The 27,598-nt window shown below is 39.6% G+C and overlaps 1 protein-coding gene across 1 annotated transcript in view; it reads left to right on the plus strand.

Moving 5' to 3' along the window:
- LOC145513800 (uncharacterized) overlaps window positions 1-21,722 on the plus strand; it is a 331,143-nt gene extending 309,421 nt beyond the window's left edge. The window contains exons 4-5 of the mRNA XM_081510757.1: window positions 9,992-10,203; window positions 18,033-21,722. Of these exons, the coding sequence (XP_081366883.1) occupies window positions 9,992-10,141 (150 nt within the window). The 3' untranslated portion in view covers window positions 10,142-10,203; window positions 18,033-21,722. The remainder of the gene's footprint in view (window positions 1-9,991; window positions 10,204-18,032) is intronic.
- Window positions 21,723-27,598: the final 5,876 nt, after the last annotated feature.

Genomic DNA, 27,598 nt, shown 5'->3' on the forward strand with positions numbered 1-27,598 from the left:
TCGTAGATCTGAGAAATTTGTTTGTTAAAGCTCCATCAGTGATCAGGGATAGCTGCATAATTTGCAGGATTCCCTTGTTCAAAAAGCAGGGAGAAATGCCATTAAAAGTACTAAAATACTATAAAGCTTTTTCCTTTTTTCCCCGTGTCTCTTTCTCTCTTTAGTTGCCATGATAGTTTTTATCTGCTATTTAAGGTTGGTATTTTTTAAAGTACAAAATTTTAAATCATTTGAATGAATTTTATTATTTATATTGTACCATGCCAGTTTTAAATACAAATATAAGGGTGGCTAACTTAATTCAACTCTATAGCTTATACATACATGTATATGTATTTTTTCTTATCAGAAGAGTGGAAAACTTCACAAACTAATTCAACTATTCTTTCAGTTTTTGTTACGTACACATTCTATCAATACTCTAACCTTCCACTTACTGAGAAGCAAAGATAGACTGAAAGGAAATGGACTCACGAAAAGCTTTAACTTTCTCTTTCCTATTACGTCATGGTTTTATGCCTAAGTGTTTGGCGAACACCAGGATGTAACACAAGTAAGGAAGGAAATTATATGATTCCCTGATCTCCATTACTTACTTTCTGCAATTTTTGGCTTGAACAGAAAGTATAGTCTCTTGGGACTGTCAGAACCCCTCTCCCTCGACACACACACACACACACACACACACACTCAGTCATGTAGTAAGAGCAAAAACAAATAAAAAATAAGAGGCTTAGTTCTACCTGTTGAAAATATAGGAAGAGACTTCTTCCCTCTCTTTTCTGAGAGCATTTACTTTAGAAAACTTGCCATTGCTAGTTCTTTCTTTTGTCCCTTTGAAATGTATATAAATATTTTAGAAGCCAAATAATCCTTTTGCCAGCTCTATAACTCAGGAATGTCTTTCTCAAAGACCTGAGCATATTCATCTGAAGTGTAATCTTCAAGAAATAGTCCCCTAGCTCCCAGTTTCTATGAGAGGATAGGCTGTCTAACTTTAGCTTCCTCTCTGAAACTACCTCCTGTGGTAAAGATATGAGAAATTTATTTTTCCTTTGGATGAAACCAAATATTCAATGTCAAGGTCACCCCAATTTTCAGGTGAATTTAAGGTGAGCTATATATGACAAACAGTGCTGTCAGCTCCTCTTACTTGAGGACTAGCTTTTGTTTATCTTGTAATTATCTCTTGTGCTGTGCTTAGTCCACTCAGTCATGTCTGACTCTTTGCGACCCTATGGACTGTAGCCCACCAGGCTCCTCTGTCTTGGGGATTCTCCAGGAGGAATATTGGAGTGGGTTGCCATGTGCTCCTCCAGGGGGTCTTCCCCACCCAGGGATTGAACCCAGGTCTCCCGCATTGCAGGTGAATTCTTTGCCATCTGAGCCAGCAGGGAAGCCCAAGAATACTGGAGTGGGTAGCCTATTCCTTCTCCAGGGGATCTTCCTGACCCAGGAATCGAACCAGGGTCTGCTGCATTGCAGGCGGATTCTTTACTGACTGAGCTACCAGGGAAGAAGAATTGTCTCTTCAGTTCAGTTCAGTCGCTCAGTCGTGTCCGACTCTTTGCGACTCCATGAATTGCAGCACGCCAGGCCTCTCTGTCCATCACCAACTCCCGGAGTCTACCCAAACCCATGTCCATCGAGTCAGTGATGCCATCCAACCATCTCATCCTCTGTCATCCCTTCTCCTCCTGCCCCCAATCCTACCCAGCATTAGGGTCTTTTCCAACGAGTCAACTCTTCGCATGAGGTGGCCAAAGTATTGGAGTTTCAGCTTCAACATCAGCCCCTCCAATGAACACCCAGGACTGATCTCCTTTAGGAGGGACTGGTTGGATCTCCTTGCAGTCCAAGGGACTCTCAAGAGTCTTCTCCAAAACCACAGTTCAAAAGCATCAATTCTGCGGTGCTCAGCTTTCTTCACTGTCCAGCTCTCACATCCATACATGACATTGTCTCTTACTTGGCTATAAAAAAGGGTGAGATTTCTTTCTGTCTTTAAATAATTGTATGATGGAGTCATTTGTCTCAGAGCAAAAGATCATCAACATCTGTCAATCTCTTGTGGGATTTAACATTAGATAATGCCAAACCTCCCAGGAAATGTTAAAATAGCTATGGTATTCTCTACTGACCAAGGTGTAAAAATTTTAAATCCATTTCCAAAGATTTTTGTATTTCATTTTTAGAAAATTGGGAGCTTAAATAGCTTAATTTCCCATTTCTCTATGGTCTTATGTAAATAGGAGTTCAATCATATTTGCTATAATTAAATTTTACCTGTCTTTCAAAATCCAGTAGTACCAAAAGAAATAATCTTTTCAAATAACCATATCATTATACTCTTCAGGTCAAAATATCTAAGTTAGGTCATTAAATTTAAGGGGAAAACTGTTATTATTTAATAGTTCCCAGTAATCTGTGCTTGGAGAAGGCAATGGCAACCCACTCCAGTACTCTTGCCTGAAAAATCCCACGGACGGAGGAGGCTGGTGGGCTGCAGTCCATGGGGTCGCGAACAGTCGGACATGACTGAGCGAATTCACTTTCACTTTTCACTTTCATGCATTGGAGAAGGAAATGGCAACCCACTCCAGTGTTCTTGCCTGGAGAATCCCAGGGACGGGGGAGCCTGGTGGGCTGCCATGTAAGGGGTCGCACAGAGTCGGACACGACTGAATTGACTTAGCAGCAGCAGCAGCAGCCATCCGTGCTTAATATAAAGTTCCAAATAATAGCATGGTATAAAAGTGACAAAATAAATGATTTCTCTGCTTCTGGCAGCTTTGATATCTTTCCTTTTCAGTTTTTACTTGCTGAACTTTATACACCTTTCTTAGTGCTCCTTTTACCTAGACTACTTCCCTTCTTCCATAAATGTGTTCTACTGAATTGTATAAAATCTCCCTCTTGCTATTACACTCTTTTTCCCCTAAGAAAATCACTTTTTCTAAAGAGGGTGAAAGTCCCATCCTCTTCAGGGCCTTTGCATTTGGAAGGCTATTCTGGCTCATTCAGGCTGCTCCCAGCTCTACCATTTCAGTTACCTTGTTAGCAGTCTCATTTCATTTGAACATAAAGAGGGCACAATTGTTGACTCATTTGACATCTGAAACACTGCAACCAGCAGCCTGCTACTGGCCTGCCCACGTGTAAGTGATATCATATGGTATTTTTCTTTCTCTTTATGACTTACTTCACCTAGTATGATAATTTCTTTCCATCCATATTGCTTAAAACAGCGTTATTTCATTCATTTTTATGGTTGAGCAGTGTTCCCTTTTACATATATATGAAACATCTTCTTTATCCATTCGTCTGTTGGTGGACATTCGGGTTGCTTCCATGTTTGGCTGTTGTGAACAGTGCTGCTGTGAACATACGGGTTTGTGTATCTTTGTGAATTATAGCTTTGTCTGGATATATGCCCAGGAGTGGGATTGCTGGATCATACGGCAACTCTATTCTTAGTTTTTTGAGGAACCTTCATACTGTTTACCATAGCGGCTACATCAGTTTACATTCTCACCAACAGTGTAGGAAGGTTCTCTTTTCTCCATATCCTCTCCACCATTTATTTGGAAACTTTTTGATGATGACCAGTGACTGGTGTGGGATGATACCTCACTGTAGTTTTGATTTCTGCAGTGGGGTTTTAAGCTTCTTGAGAGAAGGGGGAAATGCCAGAAGCCCCTTTTGTTGTACTTACAGGTCATATCAAAGTTCAGTTCAGTTCAGTCGCTCAGTCGTGTCCGACTCTCTGCGACCCCATGAATTGCAGCACGCCAGGCCTCCCTGTCCATCACCAACTCCCGGAGTCTACCCAAACCCATGTTCATCGAGTCGGTGATGGCATCCAACCATCTCATCCTCTGTCGTCCCCTTCTCCTCCCGCCCCCAATCCTACCCAGCATTAGGGTCTTTTCCAATGAGTCAACCCTTCGCATGAGGTGCCCAAAGTATTGGAGCTTCAGCTTCAACATCAGACCTTCCAATGAACACCCAGGATTGATCTCTTTTAGGATGGATTGATTGGATCTCCTTGCAGTCCAAGGGACTCTCAAGAGTCTTCTCCAACACCACAGTTCAAAAGCATCAATTCTGCGGCGCTCAGCTTTCCTCACCGTCCAACTCTCACATCCATGCATGACCACTAGAAAAACCATAGCCTTGACTAGATGGACTTTTGTTGGCAAAGTAATGTCTCTGCTTCTAAACATGCTATCTAGGTTGGCCATAACCTTCCTTCCAAGGAGTAAGCATCTTTTAATTTCATGGCTGCAGTCACCATCAGCAGTGATTCTGGAGCCCAAAAAAGTAAAGTCTGACACTGATTCCACTGTTTCCCCATCTATTTCCCATGGAGTGATGGGACCAGGTGCCATGATCTTAGTTTTCTGAACGGTGAGCTTTAAGCCAACTTTTTCACTCTCCTCCTTCACCTTCATCAAGAGGCTCTTTAGTTCTTCTTCATTTTCTGCCATAAGGGTGGTGTCATCCGCATATCTGAGTTTATTGATATTTCTCCCAGCAATCTTGATTCCAGCTTGTGTTTCTTCCAGCCCAGCATTTCTCATGATGTACTCTGCATAGAAGTTAAATAAGCAGGGTGACAATATACAGCCTTGACGTCCTCCTTTTCCTATTTGGAACCAGTCTGTTGTTCCATGTCCAGTTCTAACTGTTGCTTCCTGACCTGCATACAGGTTTCTCAAGAGACAGGTCAGATGGTCTAGTATTCCCATGTTTTTCAGAATTTTCCACAGTTTATTGTGATCCACACAGTCAAAGGCTTTGGCATAGTCAATAAAGCAGAAATAGATGTTTTTCTGGAACTCTCTTGCGTTTTCGATGATCCAGCGGATATTGGCAATTTGATCTCTGGTTCCTCTGCCTTTTCTAAAACCAGCTTGAACATCTGGAAGTTCACGGTTCATGTATTGCTGAAGCCTGGCTTGGAGAATTTTGAGCATTACTTTACTAGCATGTGAGATGAGTATCAAAGTATCAAAGTATTAGGCAGTTAATATGTAGTCGTTATATTCTGAATATTTGACTGATCAAGTCAAATGAGTCATCTATCAGCAGTTATTCATTAATTCCCCAAATATTTACTGGACCAGACTGTGATACCACAGTTAGTTTGAGTAGACACTTTTTTCAAAATATTTTCCTTTGCCATGACTGTCCTTATACATGCTGTCTCACAGTGTGACAAAAAAATAATTATTATGTAAAGAAACAGAAGCCCTGAATCTTGTCTTGGCTCAGCTTTCTTGACTCAGTGGCTTTAGGATACCAGTTAATATAGTAGTTGTGGTAGACAGAATGCTGCTGCTGCTGCTAAGTCGCGTCAGTCATGTCCGACTCTGTGCGGCCCCATGGGCTGCAGCCTACCAGGCTCCTCTGTCCACGGGGTTTCCCAGGCAAAAGTACTGGAGTGGGGTGCCATTGCCTTCTCTGAGACAGAATGAGTGTCCCTCAAAGATGTCCGCATCTAATTCCCAGAACTTACATGACAAAGGCACTTCGCACATCTGATTACATGAAAGATTTTCAGTTCGGGAGATTAACCTGGGTTTTCCAGGTGGCCCAATGTAATCACAAGGGTCCTTAAAAACAATGGAAGAAGGAGGTAGACGGATAAGAGAAGGAGGTGTGAGAACAGAAGCTATATTTGAGAGAAAAAGAAAAAGAGGTGGGGAGGGAGGAGGAGAGAGAAAAAGAAAAGGAGAGAGGGATTTGACAATGCTGTACTGTGGCTTTGAAGACGGGCCCTTAGCCAAGAAATGCAGTTGACTTCTAGAAGCTGGAAAAGGCAAGGAAACCAGATTCTCCGGAGAACCTCCAGAAGGAATGCAGGCCTGCTGATATCTTGATTTTAGCTCAGCAAAAGTCACTTTGGACTTTTGACTTCTAGAACTCTTAAGATAATACATGTGTATGATTTTTAAGTTTGAGATAATTGATTACAGCAGCAATGGGAAACTACTGTGGTTGTCGTTCAGGCTTCTTTATTCAAAAACACGGCTTTGCCTCAGTTATTCTATCTCCAAATGAGAATAATGAGAGCACGTTCCTCTTAGATAATTGCTTAGTTATGCTTGACTTTTAATAAATATTTGCAAGTATTCTGTTTTCAGTTGATTTTAAAGCATCAATTGTAGCTGTCATTTATGTGTTTTTAAGCCATTAATTAGCTACTCCTGGAAGAATTAGCTACATTTTACCAAAGCAATCTACTCTCAGAGGTCTTAGTATAGTTTAATGGATGAGTCACTTTTTAAACAAAAATGTATATTACTGGATTTCAAGGTTAAATATAAATCCTTTGATTTGAATATTAATAATAATAGTAACAGAAACTTTACCTCCTATTCAGTTTAGAAAAACATTTTTTAAAATCCTAGACTGTAAAGGACAGGTGAAGCCAAATCAAAAGGATGATTCAAGCAACTGTGGAAAAACTTTGATGTCAAGAGAAATGGTTCAGAATAATTCAGATTGATTGTCCACACAGCTTGAGTTCACCGAATGAAAGCAAGTCTCCCCTGCATCCCGCTGTGCAGGGCTTCTTTGTGAAGCAGCATCAGGAAAACCACCTTGACATTTCCTACAGGAATCGGAGGTCTTGACCAGAACAGAGCCATGAGGTAGCCAGTCCACTCCCTGGCTGCTGACATACTCATTTTATTCATTCTTGTGTATTCATTTAATAATGATCCATCTGTGCTTCCCCATCCATTCATGCAAAGTGGTAAGATTAAAAGAGAGCAAGTTTTTCTCTTTCATTACAAAATAGAGACATGATATGGTGGAATATCAATCTCTTTATATGTCATTATAATGCTACTTGGACCAAAGATACTTGTACTTTTTAAGGCAAGGCAATTCTTTATATCAAATTTTTATATTGAATTTTGAATGGAACACTTACTAATCTGTTTTCTGTTAAAGATGATGCTATAGATATCACTGAATTCAGAAATTTTTTATGATAGATATTCACTTATCAACTTTCCTTGATAATATTGGGTGTATAGCTACCATATCACCAAAGCTTCGTATTTTATCTGCCGTGATCAAGAAACTGTTAAACAATTATTTGAAAACGTTAGAAACTATGATGGGAAGAGTAATTATCCAAAAACTTGTGGCAGATTTGAGATTTCTCACATTAGGGACCTTACAACTGGCTATGATGATAACGAACCTAATAAAAAAGCTGTAAGTAATGTTTTTTATCAGTTAAACTCCTCTCTATTTACTTTTTCACTGTGCTTTGAATAGCTCAACCTATTTAATCATATAATTAATTGAAGCTGATTTTAGGCATTATTATAAATAAGCTATTAAAATATAGAGATAATTTAAAAACATGAGCTAAAAATGCAGGGATTCTCATTAGTCATCTCAGCCCATGCCTCTTTTAACACAGCAGGAATTCGATACAGTCAGCTCTCGGTGTCTGAGGGTTTCACATCATAAACACCGAGGGTCAATTTACTACACTAGTGTATATAATGGCAGAAAGGCAATAGCAACCCACTCCAGTACTCTTGCCTAGAAAATCCCATGGATGGAGGAGCCTGGTAGGCTGCAGTCCATGGGGTCGCAAAGAGTCGGACATGACTGAGCGACTTCACTTTCACTTTTCACTTTCATGCATTGGAGAAGGAAATGGCAACCCACTCCAGTATTCTTGCCTGGAGAATCCCAGGGACAGCAGAGCCTGGTGGGCTGCCGTCTGTGGGGTCGCACAGAGTCGGACACAACTGAAGCAACTTAGCAGCAGCAGCAGTAGCATTATGCAAGAGAGTGAAGAGGGTTGCTAAAACCTAACACTTTTCAAAATGAAAAAAAGATAATTCAGTTGGGAAATGCCCATATTTCATTTGAATTCCTGCACCCACTTAACTGAGTGGCTTGTGGGGGTCCCTGTTATTTGATATGCCTGGTTATAGTTTTTAAGCAGTACCATACATCCCCTTTCCCTTGCAAAGGCCCATTTGTATCCTTTGTAAACTGATGATTAACTGCAAAGAGCTAGGAAAACTAAAAATCAGAAAGAACCAACAAATAACAAGAAACATCATCACAGAAGAATCTGCGAATCTTAATGTGGCTTTAATATGTGCCAGTTTAGCAAACTGCCAACTGTATTACAAATGACACACATGAAAATAAGTTACAATTGCATCACCAGCAGAAATGAATTTCATTTGTTCATTTTATTCAAATAATTTCTTCTTGATTTCTCCTCTCCCTTCTTGGTTCTTTTTTCTTTCTCTTGTTTTCAGATGCTGAAAAGTTACTAAATATTTTTTTTTCTACTGGTTCTATGACATCTAACCACTTTCCTTTTCAAATTATGTAGATATTATTTATATAAGCAAAGTACCTTGGAGAGAAGAAAGCTTGCTTTGCTCTTTTCTCACAGTTCAGTTCAGTTCAGTCGCTCAGTCGTGTCTGACTCTTTGCAACCTCATGAATTGCAGCACGCCAGGCCTCCCTGTCCATCACCAGCTCCCTGAGTCCACCCAAACCCATGTCCATTGAGTCAGCGATGCCATCCAGCCATCTCATCCTCTGTTGTCTCCTTCTCCTCCTGCCCCCAATCCTTCCCAGCATCAAGGTCTTTTCCAGTGAGTCAACTCTTCGCATGAGGTGGTCAAAGTATTGGAGTTTCAGCTTCAACATCAGTCCCTCCAATGAACACCCAGGACTGATCTCCTTTAGGAGGGACTGGTTGGATCTCCTTGCAGTCCAAGGGACTCTCAAAAGTCTTCTCCAACACCACAGTTCAAAAGCATCAATTCTGCGGTGCTCAGCTTTCTTCACCATCCAACTCTCACACGCATACATGACCACTGGAAAAACCATAGCCTTGACTAGACGGACCTTTGTTGGCAAAGTAACATCTCTGCTTTTTAATATGCTGTGTAGGTTGGTCATAACCTTCCTTCCAAGGAGTAAGCGTCTTATAATTTCATGGCTGCAGTCACCATCAGCAGTGATTTTGGAGCCCCCAAAAATAACATCTGACACTGTTTCCACTGTTTCCCCATCTATCTGCCATGAAGTGATGGGACTGGATGCCATGACCTTAGTTTTCTGAATGTTGAGCTTTAAGCCAACTTTTTCACTCTCTTCTTTCACTTTCATCATGAGGCTCTTTAGTTCTTCTTAGCTTCCTGCCATAAGCGTGGTGTCATCTGCATATCTGAGGTTATTGATATTTCTCCCGGCAATCTTGATTCCAGCTTGTGCTTCATCCAGCCTAGCGTTTCTCACAATGTACTCTGCATGTAAGTTAAATAAGCAGGATGACAATATACAGCCTTGACGTACTCCTTTTCCTATTTGGAACCAGTCTGTTGTTTCATGTCCAATTCTAACTGTTGCTTCCTGACCTGCATACAGGTTTCTCAAGAGGCAGGTCAGGTGGTCTGGTATTCCCATGTTTTTCAGAATTTTCCACAGTTTATTGTGATCCACACAGTCAAAGGCTTTGGCGTAGTCAATAAAGCAAAAGTAGATGGTTTTCTGGAACTCTGTTGCTTTTTCGATGATCCAGTGGATGTTGGCAATTTGATCTCTGGTTCCTCTGCCTTTTCTAAAACCAGCTTGAACATCTGGAAGTTCACAGTTCACGTATTGCTAAAGCCTAACTTGGAGAATTTTAAGCATTACTTTACTAATACGTGAGATGAGTGCAATTGTGCAGTAGTTTGAGCATTCTTTGGCATTGCCTTTCTTTGGGAAGAGGGTGTTTTTTTAAAAAAAAAAAAAACTTATATAGTCATAAAACCTGGACTGTAAAATGGACTTTAAGCTATCAGTTAAAGGTGAATTTCTTATTGTCAATCCATGTAAAAAAACATATTGGTTCAGAGAAACAAGTAGTTTCTTTATACCTGGGTCTAAAGCAAATTATTTCATGTTAATAATAAAAAATAATTCTCTTCTTCTCTCTCTCTCACAGACACACATAGACATACATAACACACACAAACTTTTGGGTATTCGAGTTGATGTGCATGTAGCTTCAGAATGTTCTTGCGCTAAGATCACTGGGGAATGCCATTTTCAGATGAGGAGTGGCTGTAGAACCTTGAGCAGAGAACACCACTGACTGGAGCTCGGGAAGAAGCACAGTGAGGGGCTCTCCGGCAGAGTTGAGACCATGAGACGGAGGTGAGTTCTGAGGCAGCAGGTCCGCTGGCTGCCACTGGCTCCATGTGGTCCAGTCCAATATAGACCCCTGTAAGGAGATTAACATTACCAAATCTCCAAAGATCCTAGTTTCTCGAAAGTGCTATCTTCAGGTACAATAGCATTAATTACATGTTGTATATTGATTGCATATACTTCACACCAACTTTAAGAAGAACATTGGATACCTGATATGTATCCAGTGGCGAATAACAAGAATGGAGGAATTTCTCAAATTATCATCTCTGAGGAACATGTGACAGGGTTAGTGATATTTGGAGCAGGAAAAAGAAACAGTGAGTTCATGCTAACTGTCTGTAAACATTTAGGAGAGTCATGTTGAGGACTTTTTCTATATAGTTTAGGAGGCCAGGAAGGAAATGTTCTTGTTCAGAATGTTCTAGAACTAGAACCAAGAAATGGAAGTAGACACTGAGAACAGATATTTTAACAAACGTTAAGAACGGACCCTCTAGTAATTAGAGTTGTTTGAAAATTAAATGAGCTTCTTTGAGAACTGTGTAAACACCCTGTCACTGGAAGCAAATGACCAGAAACCAAAGGGCCATTAATGAAAGATAGAGGCTCTTTTAGAGGAAATTGGACAAGTGGCCTTTAAGGCTCTTTCCAGTTTCTGAACACCTTGATGGAGAAGTAGAAATCTCCGTTTATTTTTCTAGCTCTTGCCTTCATCTTCCCTCTGCATCTCCTTTCCTCTACCTTACCACCTCCTTCTTGTAGTTTACATGTAAAGCATGCATGTAAGAACAGAGGGGACTCAGGAAGACATAAGAGTGCTTTAGATCTCACTCCTGCCCCAGCGTTGCCTCTCACCTTCTCCATTCCCCCTCATTGCTATTGATAATCCACATTTCCCCAATCTAATAGGATGTGCAGGGACAGGCACAGCTTCAAGTCTTCTTTCTTCCTTCCACCAACTCACCACTTCAAGCCACTTCTTATGTATAAATTCTGGAGTCATCATGCACCTATTTTTTACCAACAATAGCTTCCAAAGCTTGGAGTAATGATTAGTCACTTTAAGATAGAAATGAGTCATATCTGAGTGCAACATCTCTTAGGTTTAACAAAATCTTGCTTCTTATTAATGAAGAAAATCATGATGGATATTTTGTGGTCTAAAGAATCTGTATTAAAGGAAGAAATGAAACAGGATTATTGCTAGGAACACTTCCTCTTATTTCTCTCCAGGAAGATAGGATTCGGCTTCTGGCCTTCAGTTTCATACACATATCTGACCTTCTGTCTAGGCAAGCTCCTCAGTGACTCCATAGCTCCACCCTTGATGACAGCACCAACGGAGCCCTGAGAATATAAGGCTTCCCTCAGCTGGGACAGTTTCCCCCTTTCCAGACACACCCCACCTGAATTTGTGGAAAGTAATTTTGTTCCCAGATAGGATCATTGTATTTCTTTGTAAAAATAAGTGGAATTAGTGATGATTGCCACACCTTGAAAAGTGTAACTTTTTGTTTAATTCCCATCATTGAGTATCCTTTGCCCTAATAGTTCTCAAACCAAGCCCTGTGGTCTTTATAGATAATGTGCAACTGAATAAGATTTGGAAATGCTTCACATTCTATTATTCTTAAAGAGTCAAATACACATTAATATATCAAAGGCCAAGAAGTTCTGCAGGAAAGAACATTTTTTTAAAATATGTTTAAACAAAAATTTCCTCAACTTATTTGGCCATTCAAACCCTTTTTTTCAAAGACCATTAGTGATGCAGGACATCATTCCTCTTCTGGATATAGATGAGAAACGCTGCATCATAACAGACCAAAGCTACTAAAGCCTACATATAGCAAAATACCTGGCCTTAAATGGCCTCAGTAGACATCTTCACTAAAATCTTTTATTTTGCATCCACCTAGCTGACGGGTTAAGGATAATAATGACTAATTGCATTGAATATTTGGGTCAAATAATCTCATATTGTATATTTTCCCCAACATATATAATATATATGAGGTAATATTAGAAAGATTTTTTTTACCTTTTAAGAAAATTAAAATTTTAAATTACAAAGCAATAAGACAAGAATTACATAGGACCCCAAAGTTAGTGCATCTTCCCTACTCCATCTCTCATGGGAGCAGTCAGCATAGAGATTTAAAATGGAGATATTGTAACCAATTATATAGTTGGTAACTCTATTGAAAGTGTCACCTATAGTTTGGGGGTTGTCTCTTGGTAATATTGCAGAACAATTAGGCCTTTCTAACTCCAGTACTCTCTTGACTCAAAAATCCCATGTAGGAGGAGGCTGGCAGTCTTCAGTCCGTGGGGTGGCTGAGACGGACCCGACTGAGCAACTTCACTTTTACTTTTCACTTTCATGCATTGGAGAAGGAAATGGCATTGTTCTTGCCTGGAGAATCCCAGGGATGGCGGAGCCTGGTGGGCTGCTGTCTATGGGGTCGCACAGAGTCGGACACGACTGAAGCGACTTAGCAGCAGCAGCAGCAGCAACACAAGTTCATACAAAGCCTGAAAAAACATGTCTATTAAAAAAATACGGTCCTTTGTTTTCCTACACTCACGTACTTGAATTTTCCACTTATTATGTATATGACAGGAAATTTGTCGTTTTTCTCTGCTTTACTCATCAAAGTATTATTTTTAGAGATAATTTAGAACTCAGATGCCCAGAAAATTTATTTTCAGCTCTCTTTTACAGAAGAGTCAAAAGTTTCATATAGTTAAGTATAAATGAAATTAATCACTCAAAATGTAAGAGAGTTTAATTTGAAACACACATTCTCCAAGTTATGAATATATGTTCCAAGGTTGGCAGAGAATGCGATCACATCTGTAAGGATTGCCATTCTCCAGCACAGGCAGAGGTGAATAAATGCCGTTCGAGCCTGGTAGCTAATAAATTGCTTTAGGTTAGGACATTTTGAATGAGTTCAATTTCAAAATTCACTAGTCACACTCATAAGCTGACAATTCCATATACTACAGAATTTTCTGTCCTTTCCTTGTGGAAATCCAGGGACGTAGCCCTGGAAATAGGAGTGCAGAATTTAATAATATGGAATCAGTTCCTTAGTGTATCAAATCACTTGTCTTCTCCTTGGCTGTCCTTGAGATCTACCTTTTTATGCCTAAAATATAAGGCAACACCTCTTCTGTCTTGGTCTTGTCTGGCTGCTATAACAAAATACCATGGGCTTATAAACAGTAGGAATTTATCTCTCACAGTTCTGGAGGCTAGAAATGTGAGGTCAGACTGCCAGCATGATTGTGTGAAGACCCTCTTCTGGAAAGCAGACTTGTCACTGTCAGATAGTGGAAGGGGCCAGGGGTCTCTGAAGCCTTGTTTATAAGACATGAATTCCATTCAGGAGGACTGTGCCTTCATGATTTAAGCACCTCCCAAAAGCCTCAGCTCCTAATATCATCATCTTGAAGGACTAGAATTTCAACTTATGGATTTTATGGGTACTCACACATTCAGACCAGAGCACCTTTCATCCTTCCTTGCACTGGTAGCCTTAGTCTTTTCGGCTACAGAACTCTTAAAGTTCGAAGACTAGCACTTGAGTTCTAACAAGTGCCATGAAAGCAAATATGATCCAATTGTTTAAGCTTAAGAGAGAATTAATCCAAATTTCATTACAAAGTTCTTTAATTTTTTTCTGGAGATCCTGGAAGTAAGGCTGTTTTATTTATCTATTGCAGCATAACAAGTTTTCCCAAAATTAGTGGCTTAAAATAATAATATTGACTACTTCCCATAGTTTCTTTGAGTCAGTTAAGACATGGTGGAGATGGCTTGCCTCTGCGGCACAGTGATTGGACTCTGCCCTGGAAAATGGGAAAATTAAGAACAGGAATCTTCAGGCTTGTGTGCCCACATTTTTAGGGGTTGATGCTTGCTTTTTGCTTGGTTGAGTCTGTTGCTCAGAATATACACACACATGACCTTTCCATGATGCATGAACTTTCTGACAAAATGATAGTATGGTTCCATGGGAGGCCTCCTGTGAGAAAGCAAGAGCCAAATGGAAGCCATATTGCCATTCTGGACCTATCTCCAGAATTCAGGTAACATTCCTTCCATCACATCCTACTGGGTGACGCACTTATAAGCCATCCAACAGGTTCAAGGAGAAGGAGCATAGACTCCATTTCTTGATGGATATGTATCAGTGTCACATTGTTAAAAGAGCATGAGGGGCAAAGTACACACTGGTGGGGATGTCTTTGCAAAGTAAAGTGAAAGTCGCTTATTCGTGTTCGATTCTTTGCGACCCCATGGACTATGCAGTCCATGGAATTCTCCAGGCCAGAATACTGGAGTGGGTAGCCTTTCCCTTCTGCAGGAGATCTTCCCAACCCAGGGATCGAACCCAGGTGTCCCACATTGCAAGCGGATTCTTTACCAGCTGAGCCTCAAGGGAAGCCCAAGAATACTAGAGTGGGTACCTACCCCTTCTCTAGGGGATCTTCCCAAGCCAGGAATCAAACTGGGGTCTCCTGCATTGCAGGTGGTTTCTTTACCAACCGAGCTATCCTATCAAATAAATATTCACAAACAAAAACACTCATTAAAATATTTTCCATGTAGCCAACTTGACTGAGGCTTGCAACAGTGGACGCAACTTACATTGCAGCCAAACAACTTAGAATATTGGAAACCCATAATATGAAGAGCCCTCTGGATTCTTTCCTATGTTCCAGGGCTCTCCTCCATGGTTTCCTCTGTTTTCTTATCTACCTCTTCTCTCTCAGGAGTAAAAATTTTAAATGTGTCTTCCATTTTCTTATAAAAATTAATTCATGTCAGCTCTGTTGAATCTTTAGACTCTGTACTCAGTATATAGACTCTCTCTGGGTGTACAAAGACCCACTAATGTGTTCTGCTAAAACCACATAGGGCATCTAATTCTAAGCCTCACCCTTCCCTCCTCCACCTCTTTCTGCAAAAGGAAAAGTGAAAGAGATTTAGTCCTTACTCCCTATTTCCACTCCTAGCTTCTCCGTGGAAAGGCAGAAATTGCCACATTCATTCGTGGTTTTAAATAACATTTTTCTCCTCTGTATTGCACTAGCATGCATTGAATTGCAGCCAGCACTATCCACTTAAGTTTTCCATCTCTAATTTCCAAAACATTCAGGAAAAGCTTCAGCCTCAGACTTTATGAATATGCCCCAGAACAGAGCTTCTGAGGCAAAAATCACCATTCAGTCAAGAGTCTCCAGTCCCCGTTTATAACAAAACCGACTAGGTATATTCACCTTTGTCCTCTCTCCTAGAGCACAATGCTAGGTCTATTTGAGTTCCCTTTCCAAAGTCTATCCTTTCATCTTAAGAGCTTTTAGAAATTGATTGACTCAAGAAAGGCAATATCTAAATATGATGGAGATGCTCTCTGAATAATTTCTTTCTAGCCAGATTCTGGAAGAATATTGCTTCCCATATAGCAGCTATAATACAAATTCCAACTGTTTTCTCCACAGTTATGTCCTCACCACTTCCATAACCCTCTTCTTAGCATATCTGTCCACACCCTCTCCTTCCCATCTCCACAGCCCTGCTGAGAGGGAGTGTACCACGTGATTCCACACACTTGCCTAGAACGTAAGGGATTATGGTGGATACCTGGCTCAAACTCATCTAACCAGATGGTTTTCCCAGGACAATGGGATAGGACTAAAAGATAGTAGCTAAAATAGCCTGAGCCAGGCAGAGCAAACCTCTCAACAGTAGCAGAGCACAAAGTAGATGCTGAGAGATATCATATGGATGCAAACCATTTGGCTTCCAGAACTATAGAAAGAAATCTGGTTCCCCAGAATGATCTAGTTCTTGCTTTTAGGCCTTAGGTAGGTCTGACTTTTGCTCTTGCCCATGGGTTGGCTGAGATGTTGCCAAAATGAAACCATAAACTTACCTTACTGCTTCAACCACTTTATAATCAGGTGAACAGATTATTCTACATAGAATATGAGGAAGAAAATAGAACAATATTTTTATTTTCATTAATTTACTTACTGTCTTCTGGGCATATATATGTTATCAGTAGTGAAGAATTATAAATCAAGGAGTTTCAAGAAAGTATGATTGATGTTCCTCTTTGGCATTCTAGGATATTTAAAAGGATAAGACATACTTTAATACTGAATGAAATGTCCTTGTGAATTTATCCCAGGTAATCAAAGATATTTCTCAAAAACTTGTAGCTGAAGTAGCTACTGAAGTAGCTCTGAAGATATTTTGCATGAATTAACCCTTAGATACTGAACTTTATTTGAAGGGACCCCATAGCAGGGCTTTTCAAGATGCTAAAGAATATGCTACTCAACAATTTTCTCAAGAAATCTCTATCAGTGCCTTAGGGTGAGCATCACAGCAAAAACAAACAAACAAGCAAACAAAAACAAACTTGTAAAGCATTTCTGAGAAATGTGTGCCCATTTCAAGAAATGAGGTCAAATGCATTAGTAAATTAAGAAACGTAATGGATTTGAGGGAAAGCTAAGTCACAATTAAATAAAGATTTGGACTCTGTATGAAGGTGCATGTGTAAGTCTTTATGTGAGGGATTTTTCCCACTGACTGACAATGGACGATGTAATGTACAAACAGGACATGGCTCAGAGGAAAGGAAGTGGGCTGTACACTCGCTAACTGCTAAGCAAGCTACTTAGCTCATTGAGCCTGTTTCCTCATTTGTAACCTGAGGATAACAGCATTGTTTACTTCAATGGGATACTTGAGGGCTTAACAATATAGTGCCCGTAAAGCACTTGGCACATGCATTGATGTGATCAGTAAATCTCATAATACATGTATAGTAGTTGTTATCTTCCTTATTACAACCCTATCTGGAAATTCTGGTGCAATTTTCTGGACATACAGACAGCCCGAGGTGCTGGCTAGAGACTAGCAAGCCACTTGCCTCTACTCACCCAGACCACTCTGGTTTCTGGTGCTTGTATGTGTGTGTTTGCACACATGCTAAATTGGTCTCTGCTTAATCCGATAGTTTCTGCCATCAGGCTTCAGTTTCTTTGGCTTTCTGTACCTTACTTTATTCACGGGCAAAACAGAGAAGCTGTTTTCATATTTTGCTGTCTAACCTTTAAAATTATGGTGGAGGGGTCTGACAAAATGTGGTCCACTGGAAAAGGGGATGGCAAACCACTTCAGTATTCTTGCCTTGAGAACCCCATGAACAGTATGAAAAGGCAAAAAGATAGGACAGTGAAAGATGAACTCCCCAGGACAGTAGGTGCCCAACATGCTACTAGAGATTAGTGCATAAATAACTCCAGAAAGAATGAAGGGATGGAGCCAAAGCAAAATCAAGACACAGTTGTGGGTGTGACTGATGATGGAAGTAAAGTCCAATGTGTAAACAGCAATACTGCATAGGAACCTGGAATGTTAACACCATGAATCAAAGCAAATTGGAAGTGGTCAAACAGGAGATGGCAAGAGTGAAGATTGACATTTTAGGAATCAGTGAACTAAAATGGACGGAATGGGTGAATTTAACTCAGATGACCAATATATCTACTACTGTGAACAAGAATTCCTTAAAAGAAATGGTGTAGCCATCATAGTCAACAAAAGCATCCTAAATGCAGTACTGGGATTCAGTCTCTCGACAGAATATCTCTGTTCATTTCCAAGGCAAACCATTGAATATTATAGTAATCCAAAATCTGTGCCCCAACCAGTAATGCTGAAGAAGCTGAAGTTGAATGGTTCTAGGGAGACCTACAAAACCTTCTAGAACTAACATCCAAAAAATATGTTCTTTACATTACAGGGGACTGGAACGCAAAAGTAGGAAGTCAAGAGATTCCTGGCGTAACAGGCAAATTTGGCCTTGGAGTACAAAACGAAGCAGGTCAAAGGCTAACAGAGTTTTGCCAAGAGACTGCACTGGTCATAGCAAACACTCTCTTCCAACAACACAAGAGAAGATTCTACACATGGACATCACCAGATGGTCAATACCGAAATTATATTGATTATATTCTTTGCAGCCAAAGATGGAGAAGCTCTATACAGTCAGCAAAAAGAAGACTGGGAGCTGACTGTGGCTCAGATCATGAACTCCTTATTGCCAAATTCAGACTGAAATTGAAGAAAGTAGGGAAAACCACTAGACTATTCAGGTATGACCTAAATCAAATCCCTTACAATTATACAGTGGAAGTGAGAAATAGATTCAAGGGGTTAGATCTGATTGACAGAGTACCTGAAGAACTATGGGCAGAGATTCGTGACACTGTACAGAAGGCAGGGATCAAGACCATCCCCAAGAAAAAGATGTGCAAAAAGACAAAATGACTGTCTGAGGAGACCGTACAAATAGCCAAGAAAAGAATAGAAGCTAATGGCAAAGGAGAAAAGGAAAGCTATACCCATCTGAATGCAGAGTTCCAAAGTATAGCAAGGAGAGATAAGAAAGCCTTCCTCAGCGATCAGTGCAAAGAAATAGAGGAAAACAACAGAATAGGAAAGACTAGAGATCTCTTCAAGAAAATTAGAGATACCAAGGAAACATTTCATGCAAAGATGGGCACAATAAAGGACAGAAATGTTATGGACCTAACAGAAGCAGAAGATATTAAAAAGAGGCAGCAAGAATACATGGAAAAACTATACAAAAATGATCTTCATGACCCAGATAACCATGATGGTGTGATCACTAACCTAGCACCAAACATCCTGGAATGTGAAGTCAAGTGGGCCTTAGGAAGCATCACTACGAACAAAGCTAGTGGAGGTGATGGAAATCCAGTTGAGCTATCTCAAATCCTAAAAGATGATGCTGTGAAAGTGCTGCAGTCAGTATGCCAGCAAATTTGGAAAACTCAGCAGCTGCCACAGGACTGGAAAAGGTCAGTTTTCATTCCAATTCCAAAGAAAGGCAATGCCAAAGAATGCTTAAACTCCCGCACAATTGTACTCATCTCACACACTAGCATAGTAATGCTCAAAATTCTCCAAGCCAGGCTTCCACAGTATGTGGACCGTGAACTTCCAGATGTTCAAGCTAGATTTAGAAAAGGCAGAGGAACCAGAGATCAAAGTGCCAACATCCGTTGGATCATTGAAAAAGCAAGAGAGTTCTAGAAAAGCATCTACTTCTGCTTTATTGACTACGCCAAAGCCTTTGACTGTGTGGATCACAACCAACTGTAAAATTTTCAAGTGGTGGGAATACCAGACCCCTTGACCTGCCTCCTGAGAAATCTGTATGCAGGTCAAGAAGGAACAGTTAGAACTGGACATGGAACAACAGACTGGTTCCAAATCAGGAAAGGAGTACATCAAGCTTGTATGTTGTCTCCCTGCTTATTTAACTTATATGCAGAGTACATCATGAGAAATGCTGGGCTGAATGAAGCACAAGCTGAAATCAAGATTGCCAGGAGAAATATCAATAACCTCAGATATGCAGATGACACCACCCTTATGGCAGAAAGTGAAGAAGAACTAAAGAGCCTCTTGATGAAAGTGAAGGAGGAGAGTGAAAAAGTTGACTTAAAACTCAACATTCAGAAAACTAAGATCATGGCATCTGGTCCCATCACTTCATTGAAAATATATGGGAAAGCAATGGAAACAGTGACAGACTTTATTTTGGGGGGCTCCAAAATCACTGCAGATGGTGACTGCAGCCATGAAATTAAAAGACGCTTACTCCTTGGAAGGAAAGTTATGACCAACCTAGATAGCATATTAAAAAGCAGAGACATTACTTTGCCAACAAAGGTCCATCTAGTCAAGGCTATGGTTTTTCCAGTAGTCATGTATGGATGTGAGAGTTGGACTATAAAGAAAGCTGAGCACCGAAGAATTGATGCTTTTGAACTGTGGTGTTGGAGAAGACTCTTGAGAGTCCCTTGGACTGCAAGGAGATCCAACCAGTCCATCCTAAAGGAGATCAGTCCTGGGTGTTCATCAGAAGGACTGATGTTGAAGCTGTAACTCCAATACTTTGGCCACCTAATGTGAAGAACTGACTTATCGGAAAAAAAACCCTGATGCTGGCATATTGAAGGCAGGAGAAGAAGGGATGAGATGGTTGGATGGCATCACCAACTCAATGCACATGAGTTTCAGTAAGGTCCAGGAGTTGGTGATGGACAGGGAAGCCTCGTGCGCTGCAGTCCATGGGTTTGCAAAGAGTTGGACATGACTGAGTGACTGAACTGAACTGAATTGACCCTTTAAAATTCCCAGCAAAGCAATCATATTTCTCGACCTCCCTTAATTTGTCTCAGTTATCAACCTATTTCATGTCACACATTACACAGGGAATCAGGCATCAGTTGGACTAGATGGGAAATAGTGACCCAACCTGCTGGCAGAATATTTTTGGAGTCTTGCCATACTTTAACTATGCCCCTGACAGTTCCGGAACTTTGACAGTCTTAACGTCACACACCTTACCCTCAGTATGTTTACTTTTTCTTGTTTTAGATTACTCAGAGCAATACAATCAGCATTTGAACTTAAAAACTGAGCCCAAAACATTTTCTGTTGCTAAATGCCACTAGCATACATATCTTGGTTAATATGCAGCTATAGTGAAGCATTGTTGCATTTATTCTTGAGTGTCCCCACCTCCCTTACATTTCCACTGTCCCCTTTAAAGAGAAATGTGTGTGTTTACATGATATACTACACAATTCAAATTGTACAACAAGTCATAAAATTAAAAATGGGCTACCTACCTCCCTCTCAGAGATAATCACTGTTAGTTTGTTGTGTAAAATATACACTTAAACACACAATATAGCATACATAAATATTCTCAGCCAAATTTCCTGGAGAAAATTAACCTCTCTAAGGCACCAGCTGTGTGTAATAAATTAACTTTTCTCCTAGGCATCAGAAAGAGTATTATGTACCATCCTTGAGAGAATTGAAGAAATAATTACAAATAATTTTCTGTGTGCTGTGTTTCAGATAAGGAACTCTAGCTGAGAAATGCTTTTATTTAACAATCTAGTTTACAGATTATATACATGGATACACATAGAGCTGCTGTCTTCCTCCTACCCATTCTCATCCATTTCCATGCTCTTCCTCTTGTATTTTTTCTTTTTTTTTTTTACTGAGTTGTAACATAAGTTAGAAACTGTATAAAGTGCACCTATCTTACATATACAGCATGAAGAGTCTTGTATTTGTGTACACCCATGTAACCACCATTCAGATGATGATATAGAGCATCTTTATCACTTTCGTACCCTCAGAGTCAACCTCTAGTTCTATTACTACAATTCATCCTGCCTGTTTTGAAACTTTATATAAACAAAACCATATTTATATTTTCCTTCTTTCCCTCAACATATCAAGGAGATTTCCGTGTTGTTGTGTATATCGGTTATTGTTTTTATTGCTGAGTATTATTTCATTATGTTAATGGATTCACCTGTTGATGGACATTTGGATTGTTTCCAGTTTGCGGCTATTTTGAATAAAGCTGCTAGGAACAGATTTACACGTGTCTTTTGATGGTTACAGGGGAAACACCTGGGAGCAGACTGGGTCATAAGGTAGGCCTATGTATAGCTTTAGTCAACATTACCCAACAGTTTTCCTAAATGGTTGTTCCAACTTTGTTTATTCTTTTTAACAGATGAATAGTATTATATGATTTTTCCATGATTTCTTTAAACTACCCCACTCTTAGTAGAAATACAAGTTGTTTCCAAACATTTGCTATTACAGCATGTTTCAGATATTGTCCTTTTACATAAATCATTTTCACATATACAAGTTTATCTACGGGAAAAATTGTAAGAAGAATATTTGCTGGATCCAAGGATATATGCATTTTCAATTTTAGTAAATATGAACTAATTGTCTCCAAAGTTTCAACTAGTCAACTGGCAATATTGGACATTGTCTCACCTCATACTCATAGATAGAGTGTATCATAAACTGTTTTGAACTTCTCTGTCCAATGGGTATAAATTATAAATCATTTGTGGCTTTCATTTTAGTGTTCCTTATGATAAGTGATATTGAGTGCACTTTTACAAGTTTAAAAAGCATTAGTATTTCCTTTTCTGTGACTCCTTTTAAAATATACTAATATTCTTCTGAGTTGCTGGTGTTTTATTGATTTAGGGGAACTCTTTATACATTAAAGAAATTAGTCTTTTCTCTGTGATATGCATTACAAATATTTCCCCTCAGATTGTTGCTTCTCTGCCATCACTGTTAATAACCAAAAGAGTATTTTGAAATATCCTATATATCAGTTTCTAAAGCATATTACAAAGCCTTAGCCTACCCTTTCTTTCACCTCCCACAAGATGGGTATGCTCTAAATGCATTCTATGGATTATTAAAAATAATCATTCCCTAATGCACGCTCCAGAGAACTGAAAGGAAGCCTGTACACAAAAAAGCAAGTAACAGACACACAGAACATGAGCATGGCTGCTATCTTAACAATTTTAAGACAAGTTGCAATCTAGAAAGATTCTGTGTGAGGGTTACTTGCTCAGCTTTGAAAACTGTTTATATGTGGTAACCAGATGTCTTATGCTTCGTTTGGAGCAGCCCAAAGTGAGAGACAGATTAACAGTCACAGCACACTGCTCCCAAATCCTTGGTCAGTTTAGAGTGTCTCATAAAATGCCCTCAAAACGAGGCATTATTCTAAATAGCTGTATCAGGGAGATGCTTCAGAGCGATTAGTCTCATTCCTTGGGATGCTTTCCCATCCCCCACTGACCTCTTCCATTAAAACCAAAGCACCCTAACCTTCCAGGGCACTCACCTTCTTCTCCATTAGATTCTTTGTGGCCAAGTACCATGTATTATTTGGATCAGTTTCCTATTGCTGCCATAACAAATTGCCACACATTTATCAGTTAAAACAATACCCATTTTTAAAAAATCTTGTAGTTCTGCAGGCTAAAATCCAGGTCACCATAGCTTGGCTGATTCCTCTGCTTTAAGTATTATAAGGCAGAAATCAGGGTGCCAGCAGGGCTATGATTTTTCTGGAGCCTTTGGAGGTGAATCAGTTTCCAAGCTCATTCAGGTGGCTGGCAGAATTCAGTTCCTTGAGATTGCAGAGGTTGCTGTTTCCTTTCTGGCTGCCAGTGAGGAGCTCCTCTCAGTTCCTTCAGGCCACCTGCTTTCCTGTTTTCTTGCCACCCCCCTTCCTCAGACCCACAGAGGGCACTGACTCCTTCTCATATTTTGAATCTCTCTGAGTTTCCCCTTCTGTGATATCTTGTTGAAGCTAAAAGAAGTTCTCTGCTTTTAAAGGCCTGTGTGATTAGGTGGGCACAACTGGATAATATAAAATCTTTGAGGGACCATTAATATGCTTACCTTACGTATTGTGCTTTTTCTTCCTCTTTCTCTCCTTCCCTCTTTATTTCTGTCTTTCCTTCTCTTTATTTTTATTCACAGCATCTAGCACAACGCTGGTTTTATCATGTAAGGAGAATGAATATTGACTAGATGAATGATCTTTTTAGAATTCTTCATCTTGAGGCTTTAGTCTAGATTCTCAGAATATATATTGAATCCAGAATTTGTCAGCTGGTTTATAAACTGCCAGAAGATCAGAGTAGAAAAAACACAAGGGGCTTCTCATTATGTTTCTCCTGCAACGAGGGATGAAGGGCCTGCCTGGTCCAGGAGGGTGGCTTTGTGTTTCCTGATCTAAGCAAACACTTAGGGTTGTTTGTGCTATGCAGGGCTCTGGGGACAGAACAGATAGAACTCTACAATGACACAAACCAAATTTGGACTCACTGGGGTTTTTAGAAAAACAGAGAAGAATATTAGGCACTCGATAGAAAGCACTCTATTTTGGAACAAAGAAATACTGTGGTAGAGGAAGAACTTTAGATGATTGTTACCTTATCTTTGGTTATGGGGTCTTCTTGGCAGAGAGCAGAGATATCTTTGCATGAGAATTTTGATCACAATCTACCCAGAGGCAACTGAGAAAGACAAATTCTCACCGTTCCCCAACAAATTTCACTTAAGATAAATCCTTATGGTTAAATATTCTCAGTGGAATAAATAAGCATCTCCAAATTTCTTGAGCAAAGTGATTTTGACTAATACTTTAGCTCCCACTTCTTGGTTGGTATAAAGTAAAAGCACTATATCATTATTGCTTTTTTTTTTTTTTTGCAATGGTCAAAGACTAATTTCAGTTCAGTTCAGTTCAGTCGCTCAGTCGTGTCCAACTCTTTGCAACCCAGTGGACTGCAGCACACCAGGCTCCCCTGTCCATCACCAACTCCTGGAGCTTACTCAAACTCATGTTCATCGAGTCGGTGATGCCATCCTACCATTTCATCCTGTCGTCCCCTTCTCCTCCTGTCTTCAATCTTTCCCAGCATCAGGGTCTTTTCCAATGACTCAGTTCTTCGCATCAGGTGGCCAAGGTATTGGAGCTTCAGCTTCAGCATCAGTCCTTCCAATAAATATTCAGGACTGGTTTCCTTTACAATTGACTGGTTTGATCTCCTTGCAGACCTTTAGTTACCTTAAAATACTATTTATATTTATTTTAGAGAATTAGATATTTACTAGAGTTTTTATGTATGTTTACAACACAGTCTTCCCCTAGGCTGCACCTTCCTTGAGCAAAGGATTCATCTTTAACCCAAGAACATAGTACAGTGTTGGGGATATAATAGTTCCTTTTTTTTTTTTAATGAAGGCTCAGAGAATCAAACGAAAGTTATTTGCACTGTAACTTGCACACACTACTGTCTGTTGGGTCCCATAACCAAAGACATATGGCTGATGTATAAACATAAATGATGGTTGAAAGAAAATGTGCTTCTGTGTGGTAAAATACTGGAATTACCAATACTATGTTGACTTTAGTTGAATACAGATAAACATGGACCCTAAAATAGATCATCTGAATACCATTACTCTGCTATTGAAGAGAAAATAAGCAGCAGTAACCATTAGTAACAAGGTAACATTACCTAATCCAAACCTGCCATGTAATGAAACTCAACATCATTTGTGTCCTACCTCAATGACTAATAACATGTAACAAGCAAGATTCATGAAAAGGGACATTTCAGGAAAGTACCATCTTTCAAGTTCTGAGTCAAAAGTTGTTCCAGTTAGGTTCTTCTTGGGAATCATAGCAACCCCCTCCTCAGAGGGTAGGATTATAATTTCCATTAAGAACCAGGGGCACCCATGTCAGGGTCTAGTGAGAAACTGAATAAGGTGACTTGGTTTTGCAGCTCTCTGTTCCCACAGGTCCCACACAGACCTGTTCCTCTGTGTGCAACCAGACTAAGTATGCTCACCAAGTACATAAAGAAGTTCTCCCAAAATGAACGATGATTTGCTTATGGCAGCTGAACTTCCAGACTTTCAGAAATAAGAATATTTCTTAGGTAGAGATTGCCCTTTAAAATAAAGCTTTGCGTCTTAATGATGGGCATCTCAGAATCATTTCTAAAATTCAGTCAGACAACCACTGACAAAAATGACAAAGAAATAGTATTTCAAACTACTGAAAAATTAAAAAATAAAAAACCCTCCATCCTATCATCTCTGATTGCTTATCAGGAATGCAGAAGTGAGGAAATGACCAAATAGTGTGATTGAGATAATAATTTTACAAATCATCACAGTTAGAAAGCAAAAAAAGTATTTCATTTAAACAGAAGACTCCACTTATAAATTTTCACATAATAGTTACATTCTAAGCTGGAAAGCCCAAGGACCTTAGAGTGTTGGAACTAGAAGGGATTTGGAGCACTTTCCAGTCCAGATCCCTTGTGTTATAGGCCATAGAATTCCTGAAGTGAAGTGAAGTGAAAGTTGCTCAGTCGTGTTTGACTCTTTGTGACCCCATGGACTGTAGTCCGTGGAATTCTCCAAGCCAGAACACTGGAGTGGGGAGCCTATCCCTTCTCCAGGGGATCTTTCTGACCCAGGAATTGAACCAGGGTCTCCTGCATTGCAGGTGAATTCTTTACCAACTGAGCTGTCAGGCCTCTAAAACTTTTTCTAATTACAGTATTTTATAGTGGCGTTTACAACAACCTATAAATTAAACTATTTTAACAGCTGATAATTTATTTTTAAATCATTCTGTATTCATGGTTCTTTTGCTTTAATTTTTTAGCTAAAACTGGTCATGAAGAATGTTTTTAGATATTTTGACATAATTTTGATTCATATAAGAAGGATAGGGAAATACTAAATATTGATGGCACAGTAAAATCCCGCCTCTAACATGTCTAACTGCTTTAAATATGTATATATTACATATACATATAAAAGAGTGTGAAGCCTCTAGTCAGACAGCTCTGCTTTCAAATGCTGTCTCTGTCATGTAGTAACTATGTGTGATCCCAGCAAATTATTTACTCAGTAATCCCAGATCTGTTAAAATGAGTTAAAAATGCCTGACTCAAAGAATTTTGTGACTCAAAGAATTTTGTGAAGTTTAAGGGGAATTATGCAGGAGAATGTACCTAACACAGTACCTCTCAAAACATATAGCTTAATAGCTACCTCTTTCATTCTTCCCTCCACCATCATTTATCTGTCTTTACCTACTATTTAAGCACATTCTGCATCATTTTGTGATTTCTAAATGAATTAGTGCAATTTTCCTAATAGCTATGACTTCTAATGCTCAGTCATGTCCAACTCTTTGCGACCCCATGGACTGCAGCCTTCCAGGCTCCTCTGTCCATGGAATTCTCCAGGCCAGAATACTGGAGTGGGTAGCCATTCCCTTCTCCAGGGGATCTTCCCAACCCGGGGATCAAACCCAGGTCTTCCACATTGCAGGTGGATTCTTTACCATCTGAGCCACAAGGGAAGCTCCCTAATAGCTATAGGAAACAAATTTTTTAACATTAACATGGATAAGAAAAATAAATTTAAATACTTTTGTTCTTTAGGTGAAAACAGATTTTTCTATATTAAATGTTTCTTTCCTGGCAGAAGAAAAGGTTTCCATGCGTGAGTTTTGGGGAATACTTTGAAAGTACTGATTCGAGTTATGCTATAGGACTTTTTTCTGTTGCTTGCCCAGGGAGAGGGGATAATTGGGAATAATTCATTATTTTTCCTTCCCAAAGTATAGTCAAAACATAACTTCATTTCAACTTTGGCACTAAATCAAACTTGAGCTTGATATGGTTAAGGAGTAAGAAAATAATTTCAACACCTCAAATGAATTATAAAACTAAGAGCTGCCTTTAGAGCCTAAAGAAAGAAACTAGTTTGCTTTTATAACTCTCCACAAGTTCTGTGCATATTTGAAGTTGAATTATTGATAATTTACTAAACATTTAGTAAAACTTCATTTTCTTGAACCAGTTGACCACTTAAAACTGT

Source organism: Giraffa tippelskirchi, chromosome 7 (assembly GCF_054371585.1).
Source record: "Giraffa tippelskirchi isolate mGirTip1 chromosome 7, T2T-mGirTip1v1.2.pri, whole genome shotgun sequence".
Lineage (NCBI taxonomy): Eukaryota > Metazoa > Chordata > Mammalia > Artiodactyla > Giraffidae > Giraffa > Giraffa tippelskirchi.